General features: G+C 39.4%; 1 protein-coding gene and 4 non-coding genes across 6 annotated transcripts; 4 read left to right on the plus strand and 1 right to left on the minus strand.

Annotated features, from left to right (window-relative positions):
• The first annotated feature begins 230 nt into the window (after positions 1-230).
• On the plus strand, positions 231-302 carry trnap-agg (transfer RNA proline (anticodon AGG)). The gene has a single exon. It is a non-coding gene; the product is annotated as a tRNA-Pro (tRNA).
• A 376-nt stretch (positions 303-678) lies between these two features.
• setd6 (SET domain containing 6, protein lysine methyltransferase) lies at positions 679-6,552 on the minus strand. Of its 2 annotated transcripts, none has more exons than XM_015059880.1 (9): positions 6,526-6,552; positions 6,229-6,303; positions 5,324-5,468; positions 5,097-5,238; positions 4,170-4,364; positions 3,956-4,091; positions 3,482-3,662; positions 1,876-2,012; positions 679-1,177 (listed from the first exon to the last, which is right to left on the minus strand). In XM_015059880.1, exons 1-9 carry the CDS (start codon positions 6,550-6,552, stop codon positions 851-853), a joined length of 1,365 nt encoding a protein of 454 aa, XP_014915366.1. In that variant the 3' UTR covers positions 679-850. The 2 variants fall into 2 exon arrangements, with proteins under 2 accessions (XP_014915366.1, XP_014915367.1); XM_015059881.1 differs by lacking the exon at positions 6,526-6,552 and adding an exon at positions 5,561-5,583.
• Positions 2,622-2,693, plus strand: trnap-agg (transfer RNA proline (anticodon AGG)). Its single transcript has one exon. It is a non-coding gene; the product is annotated as a tRNA-Pro (tRNA).
• A 295-nt stretch (positions 6,553-6,847) lies between the features above and the next one.
• trnap-ugg (transfer RNA proline (anticodon UGG)) lies at positions 6,848-6,919 on the plus strand. The gene has a single exon. It is a non-coding gene; the product is annotated as a tRNA-Pro (tRNA).
• A 1,013-nt stretch (positions 6,920-7,932) lies between these two features.
• Positions 7,933-8,004, plus strand: trnap-ugg (transfer RNA proline (anticodon UGG)). The gene has a single exon. It is a non-coding gene; the product is annotated as a tRNA-Pro (tRNA).
• The last annotated feature ends 278 nt before the right edge of the window (positions 8,005-8,282 follow it).

Here is an 8,282-nt window from a genome sequence, read left to right on the forward strand (position 1 = left end):
TTAATTCACATTTTCAGTCAAAAGTTGTCTCAACTCATTTGTCCTCAGAAATTCACTTAGAATAAATATTTAGAGTTTAGTGAAGGATTGAAAACAAGCCTTGGCTTCTGTATCACACACACTCCACCACCAGAGGGCACTGTCGGAGCCCTGGATCCTGACCTGCCACATCAGCAGACTGAACATCTGTACTTAGAAAGCACAGGCAGATGTTAACATCAGTCAGAGGAGGCTCGTTGGTCTAGGGGTATGATTCTCGCTTAGGGTGCGAGAGGTCCCGGGTTCAAATCCCGGACGAGCCCATTTTAATAATTTTGTATCCGTGCACAAGTGTGGGTTCTTACTGGGAACTCTGGTTTCATCCCATAGTCCAGAAAACATGACTGTGAGGTTATTTTGTCTCTGCAGGAGGTTTTGTGTTCTTTGGGTTCTAGAAGTGGGCAGATTGATACTTACTTTGCATTGAATTAGTACTTTAGTTTTAGATTCTGCCTCAAAATTTTATTTTATTTTTGTAGTGTAGATTTTCCAATCTATATTGTATTGGAATCGATATCGGTGATTTTGGCCCATTATTGAAAATATTCCAAAATATTCAGCATTGCACACTTCTAATGGTTCCATATTGCATATCACACTTATAACACTTCTATTTGTAAAAATACTCAAACCATAATAATTTTTTATCAGTTATTTATTGGAAACACCGTAATTGCAAAATTGTGTTTTATCGACATCAGTGGAATATCTTTGAAGTTTTGTGGATATTTGTAATGGAGCCGCAGCTGGTGAAGCTGCGAAAACGAACAGAAACAAGCGCAGACAGATGTTTATTGTCTGTTTCCAGGAGTCAGGACGCGGTGAGCTCCAGCAGTCTGTGCAGGATGACTTTCTGTCCGAAGCGGACCTGCAGCGCCCTCCACCTCCTGCTGCTCCGTCCTTTCAGATCCGCTCCATCCTCCATCAGCTTCCGGTCGCTCTCCAACTCTGCGTCCCCGTACGACCTCAGCGTGAGCCTGGCTGCCTCGTGGATCAGACGTTTCCATGGCGACTTTAAATCGGGCAGACCCTCGTTGGAGAAGGCCTGGGAGATTTTATCGTCGTCGTCTTCGTCGTCGTCCTCCCATCCTTCGTTGTCTCTGAATTCTGAGAATTCCTCCTGCGACATGCACAGAAGCTGCAGCAACAAAACAGGAGCTGAACGTCAAACTCATTTTCATTTTGGGTCATTTCAAAATCACGTAGAACGCATTGATAAAATCCAGTAACAAACTGCTAAAATATTAATAAATAGCTGTGCCTCCATCTGATAAATACTTCTTAAAATGAAATAATATTGAACACGTTTTGAAACTGATCAGTCCCTCCAGGATTCTGTGATTTTTGTGCAATCACAATCACTGATTCAGAAATATCTGCAAAAACATTTAGCTATTTTTGTGCTTATGTATGACAGTAAATGTGACTTTTTGTTTGATAACGGGCTATTAACCGAAATCAAGTAAAGCTGAGGAAGCAGTGTAGCAGAAGTAAGAAATACTGCCACCTGCAGGTGGGAATTAGCATCACATAAACATAATGTTTTTGACCAACGTGTTTAAAACTTGCAGTAAACTCACCATTAGGCAAAATATTGCGAAAAAGTGTGGAGAGACTGTCCAAGGAGACAATTTGGCAGTAGAGAGATAAAATACTTTGATTTGATTGATGCAATAATATTTAAGCACTTATTTAATCCCTCTGGAGTCTACAGGACCGCATAAAAAGCTACGGAGGGCCAGTTTGGCCCCTGGTCTATGAGTTTGACACGTTTGGTCTAAATGTAAAGTTTTTATCTCATATTGGAGGGAAAGCTGGGATGTTTGCGTTCGTTACCTTGAGTGCAGAGTGCAGCTCAGAGTCTGTGAGGCAGCCCTGATCACTGAACACAAACGCTGCGTTCTCCTCCATCATCTGGGACAAAACCTTGAAGCGCTCATCAAAAAGCTGACGCTCCGGCTCAGACTGAACGTCTGCAAGGACAGAAGAAGAAAAACAATTTAAAATAATTCTGTAAGGTTCCATACTGTATCATATTCAATTGGTTTATATTTAAACAAAGATAGGTTTTGAATAAATTTCTGTAACTTAAATTGCCAGCTGCCTGGCTTTTTCTTAAATAAAAGAACATCAAATCATTATTCAAAATATATACAGTGAGCAAGTGCATGATGCAGGGTACTCGCAAATAGAAGCAGCAAAAATATACAACTTAAACATGTTTTTGAAATCTATTTTTTAGCATTTTGAATTAATCCCGGAATCCCAGAAATCTGTATTTTTTTCTGCACATTTATTATAAATCATATAAGAAATCTCCAGGAAAGAGGATTTATTTGTTCTTTTTACACAGAGGTTGCTCTCAGCTCAGTTGAATAAAAAGAACTCACAAATTTCTCCTCACAACACCAAACTTTTAACCTTTCAACCTCCGGAAAACACCTGAAAACAAGTCGCGTTTGCAGTTTGCCCCAGCCACCCCTAGAGGGCACTGTTGGAGTCCTGAATCCTGACCTGCCACATCAGCAGCCTGAACACCTTTACTTGGAAGATGTGGCCAGATGTGAACATCAGTCAGAGGAGGCTCGTTGGTCTAGGGGTATGATTCTCGCTTAGGGTGCGAGAGGTCCCGGGTTCAAATCCCGGACGAGCCCATTTTAGCACATGATCGAGAAGCAAATCAGTCATTTTGTAAAGTAAATACTTCTTTTATTGACTGGATGAAACAGACTTACATACTTTAATGTGTTTTATTTATGAATTAACTTTCTTGCCCTAATTTATATAAAGCCTTTGTTTATTTTAAAACAGTTGACTTAATTCTGTCTTGATCTGCTATCTTTTCTGCTTAGCAGAAAAACAGGCATGTCAGTAAAATATCTGTTTTTGAAATTTGCAGCCAGTTCTTTCAGAAATTTTACAAAATAAGCATTCAAAGCAAAAATCACCTCTTAACAGATGACCATTCAGTTTCTGTTCAGTTGAGTTACTCTTTTCCCTGAATTAACTCTTTTTGCATATATTTGTGTCCAAAGAGACACTATTTTTCATGCGCACAAACAAGTAATGCTGATCTTTTAAAGCTGCCGTATGTAACTTTTTTAAAAAATATATTTTTGCTTTAAACTCTCAAAATGTCAAGACAGTATGGTATGGGACAGATAATCTATGAAAAAAAGTTCCTCCACCAACTCTATGGAAAAAATATATTTTTAAAAGTTTAAAGTTACAAACTGCAGGTTTTAAGGCCTTTTTTCATTAAGACCGGGAGAGCATTCAGTGTTAATAACACTTTCTAAGCTTCCATAATTTTTTCCTTCTGTGACATCAGAAACGGCACTAAGTACTGAGTACTTTTACTTTAACATCAAACCAGTTTGAAATTTAAGTTTTCTGGAAATTAAAGCATGTCGATGAAAATCACCCTGGTTTCCAGAGCTACCTTGCGCTGCGGCTTGGTAGAGGCAGGCGACAGGAATGTCCGCCGTGTCGTTGCTGTTCTCCGGATACGGCTCCGTGAAACCGTACATGTGCAGCAGCTGCCAGTTGGCCATCTGTCCGTACGTGTTAAAGACCTCCTCGTCTTTATGCAAGCAGCGCACAGAAACCATCTTCAGGCTGTCCTGAAAATAAGGATTCAGTTTTCCACTTTTCAAACTCAGAAATTTCCACGTTTTTCTATAAATATCTGAGATTTTCTGGGAGAAATGTATTCCTTTTGTTTTTTTTTCCCTTATCTACAATAGCCCTAGTAAGTAGATTTATATTTGAGTTGGATCACTTTTCCAACAATACACATACACATATTGTATGAGTGTGTGCATGACTGGTTCCCATGCACTAAGTGTTGATGAAAACAGTTTTTAATTAACGAGGTTTTTCTTTTCTCGATTTTAAAATCGAATTGCCTCCTTACAGGACTGAACTCCAGGTTAGCGTTGTGCTTGGATACGTGGTTCAGCATGTCTGCCATGGGAACCATCATGGGAGGGTTGGGGGCCCTCTGCTCTTCATCATCTTCATCATCATCTTCCTCCTGCGGCTCCTGGAAGCTTCAGTCAAAGCAGAAATGAAACGGGCTCAGAAATGAATGTTAAAAACGTAAAGATTTTGGGTTTGTGCGTGCTAACCTGTAGGCCATGACGAAGGCCACCAGCTGTGTGTACAGCTCCAGAGTGTGTGTGTTGGGGTTCCACAGCTCCGGATGTCTCTTTATGAAAGGCAGGACTATATCTGTGTACTCTCTCTGGATGTTGGATAAGTCCGTTGCCACCGCCTCTGGGACACCTGTTCCCTTCAGCAGTTTGTCTCGCTCCTCTTTAGACCTGAGGAAATCATGAAGCTGTTACTCAGCTGAGCTTAAAGATGACCTATTTATGTTTCCTTGAACAAGTTAGAATAGAATAGTTTTCTATGCAAAACATGTTTAATTCATTTGTTTTGTGTACAAAATCATATTCAGATAATGAGATTTTAGTCTGCTCCTTTCAGAATGAGCTGTTTTAGGACCTCTGTCACTTTAAATCCAACTAACCTGCTACTGGCCACGCCCCCCAACTCAATATTTGGGAAGGGGGTTCGATTTTACTTTGAAAACAGAAAAAAAATGGAATTGATAAAATCAGAAAGCTTTGATGTTATGAAAATGGCTGTAAACAGATGCGCAAATATACAACCATACATCTTTGAAAAGCAAAAGTGGAGCCTCCTGCAGAATCAACAAGAATGCAGAAATTGGTATCTGGACGGTAAGTTAACAATAAAACACTTGTCTCTTCCAGCACCCAGGTGACCAAAATGTCCTGCACCTACACTTGGGTTGCTAGGTAACGGCGCAGTGGCTGTCAAATATGACTTAAAAATCATAAGGTTTTTGAAACGGTTCATTTTCCAGACACCAAAAAGCATTAACATATTGTTAAAAATCTGCTGGGTGATTTTTTTAAAGTGCTTTGCCTGTTTTCAGAAGCAGTTGAGACCCAAATGGAAGTATAAAAATGTGCAGAATGTGGATTTTGCATAATAGGTCCCCTTTAAGGAGTGGAGGTGAAGCCTACCAGAACATGGGATGATCCAACGCTTTGAAGCCAGGCCACAGGGAGAGGTACGGCCTCCAGTGGGACTCAGGAGATGTGGACTCATAAAGCAGAGCCAGCAGCAGGGGAACCCAACCAGAAGAGCTCTCCAGAGATGACTTCTCTGTGAAAACAGAAACAAAACACATGTGGGAGTTGATAGAATCTGGAAGTTTTGATGTTATAAAACTCATTTTCAGTAGAATCACCTTTCTTCAACAAAGCAGAAACCTTTGTTGTTTCCTGGTGGAGAAGAGCAGATCTGGGGATGGTGAACAAAACCTCTCCTTCCTCTATGTCTTCCTTCGCTAGCATCCCATAATCTGCCACTGTTCCCTCTGTGCTCAGGCACACCTACAGACAAAAACCTGGGATCAATTTCACAGACAACTGGCAGGAAAACATCACACACTGAACCAGGGTCTTAAAATGAGGCAAAGACTCACTTTAAAATCCTTCATGAGACTGTCTTAAAAAAACAAAACAAATGTCTTTAGTCAGAGGCTTTTTCACATTCACTGGAATACAGTCTGCTACAGGAGAGCACAACCATCACCATCTATAACAACTCTATGAAGTATTATGAATTAATATGAGCTACAACATTTATTTTCCCTTTGGAATCAACTAAGTATTTTTAACCTGTCATTCACAGGTTGTCATTCACAATAACAGGTTAACGGTTAACCTGAATGACAGGTTAAACGAATTGAAGTTTTCTATTGGAGTTAGGCCCAGAAACTGTGATGGCCACCATGCACAATGTTGTTTTCTGTGTCTGGTGAACCATTTCTGGCCAATTTCTCTGGATCACTATTCTGCTGAGAGACCAAATAAAGACACATTATTAGTTTTCTGACAGATTCTACCTGATTTTTACTGAAAACATCCACTTATTTTATAGACTCAATGATTCCTACTTTCTTGAAAGAGAAACGGGCCCACAGCATGACAGATCTTCCACACTACCGTTAGACTGAGATGCTATTCCACATATCCATCCTTCTGTTTTACAGCCCCTGCTGAAAACTTCTTTGTTCCAGTAAAACTGAGGAAACTGCATGTTTACTCTGCATCCTGGCTGGATGTCAGAGTGCAGAATGTAATAACAAACCTTTTTACTCAGGACCAAACCGACTCTGTCACACCACTGGAGGAAGTCCTGCAGGCGCTCTGAAGCATCATCCATCTGCATCAAACAAAATCAAACATGTAGTGATATCTGGCACTATTTTTACGCTCTCAAATCCACGTGTTTACAGCCAAAGAAGCAGCCTCGTGGACTTCAAGACCTTATGACAACAAACATTTTAATGAACTCCGTTAGTTAGTAGTTAGCATGAAACTCAAGATGATAATGTTGATTAGTATCATATTTTATGTATGTGTTAAATCAGAACAATGTTACAACCTTTACTCGCTTCGCTTCAGTCGCCATAGTCAGACTACAGGTATGGCCGGATGCTAATGCTACTTAGCTTACCATGAGCTGGGATAAATTTAACCTGAGCGCGGACTTGTAGGCAGGAGTTTCTATCAGGACAGGCTTTATTTGAGACAAATGCAGAACAGAGACAGTAGTGACAGATACAATCATTTTTGTTGAGTCATTTTCAAAGTAAGGTTTGATAGTGCTTGCAGAGTGATAAAGTCAAAACAAAAACATATCTGTCCATAACACAGGCGTTGTGTGTACTTTTAAATTCGGACATACTGATCTGCTACTTTCAGATGGCTCGTTGGTCTAGGGGTATGATTCTCGCTTTGGGTGCGAGAGGTCCCGGGTTCAAATCCCGGACGAGCCCTTGTTTTGGTTTTACTGTAAAATTATTAGTATTTTATTTACCTCAATGACTTCAATCTGTGCGACAGACTGGCGACATGTCCAGGGTGTACCCCGCCTCTCGCCCGAAACTTTAATTGGAGATAGGCACAATCTGTGCGACAGACTGGCGACATGTCCAGGGTGTACCCCGCCTCTCGCCCGAAACTTTAATTGGAGATAGGCACCAGCACCCCAGTAGGGACAAGGGTGTAAAGAAAATGGATGGATGGATGGATGGATGGATGGACTTCAATCTGTGAATCGTTCTACAGTTCATATGAATACACCAAATGAGCTTAAGCCAAAGTGGATTATTAAAAACACATGCCCATAAACACAATTTGTGTTTAAAATAATAATAATGAAACAACTGCAAAGCAAACAAACAAGAAAAAAACAAACTGAGATTTTGTGGTGATTTAGTAAGACTTGCAAATTGGATCCTGTGGCTTTTTCTTAAGCGGTTCATTCACTCCCCGAAACCCTCCTTTAAGCCAGAATTAAAAACTTTGTCAAGAGGAGGAGTTGAAAATCTTTCACAGATGTTTAAGATCCTAGTAAATTGTCCCCTGTAGAAATGAAATATTTTCAAAATGTTTGCACTTTCCTAGTAATTTAGAATTACTGTGATAATCTAATTTACATTTATTTATTTATTTATTTATTTATTTATTTATTTATTTATTTATTTATTTATTTATTTAATAAATAAATATAAAACAAACAGCCTTTTCAAAATTTAAATTTTGCATTCTAAGTTAATTTTAATTATTAGTTATATTTCCATTTTCACATTGTATCAAAAAAAATAAAAAAATAAAAACATTGTTTTTTCAAGGTCCACAACTTCAAGAATCAATCTTGCAATTCTGTTACTGACCAGTAGAGGATGCTGCTGCTGTTGCACAAACCATATATACATTCAAAACTGCCACATAGACAGATTTCATATTTTAATACTGGAGATTGTAGTTGTGGAAATATGGACTTCGTGGCTCGTTGGTCTAGGGGTATGATTCTCGCTTTGGGTGCGAGAGGTCCCGGGTTCAAATCCCGGACGAGCCCTTATTTTCTGTTTTGAGAGATAATCTGCCATCTGCTGAATCTGATTGAAGTATCACAGACTTTCTCAGTTGCTTTGTTGCATTTCTTTGTTGCATCACTATTAACATTTGCACAATAACTATTACATTTCTCGAAACACCATTTTAATAAAATTGTGCACAACTGTAAACAATGTCTTCAAGGTCACCTGAGGTTCACCTGAGGGACATCTATGTGTAGAAGACATTCCTAAAATCAGCAGTTAGGAAATGTATGCTTGAATAATCATGTATTTGTAT

This window comes from Poecilia latipinna, unplaced genomic scaffold (genome assembly GCF_001443285.1).
Source record: "Poecilia latipinna isolate Pla-1442-1.1 unplaced genomic scaffold, P_latipinna-1.0 Scaffold1665, whole genome shotgun sequence".
Taxonomy (NCBI): domain Eukaryota; kingdom Metazoa; phylum Chordata; class Actinopteri; order Cyprinodontiformes; family Poeciliidae; genus Poecilia; species Poecilia latipinna.

Bases quoted from the DNA above. Each gene is read 5' to 3' on its own strand.
- setd6 (XM_015059880.1), bottom strand. From the start codon at position 6,552: ATGGCGACTGAAGCGAAGCGAGTAAAG. The intron at 5,239-5,323 runs GTGATTCTACTG...CTGTTTTCACAG, and splicing joins TTCTGCTTTGTTGAAGAAAG to AGAAGTCATCTCTGGAGAGC. The intron at 4,365-5,096 runs GTAGGCTTCACC...TGATTTCCTCAG, and splicing joins TTGGATCATCCCATGTTCTG to GTCTAAAGAGGAGCGAGACA.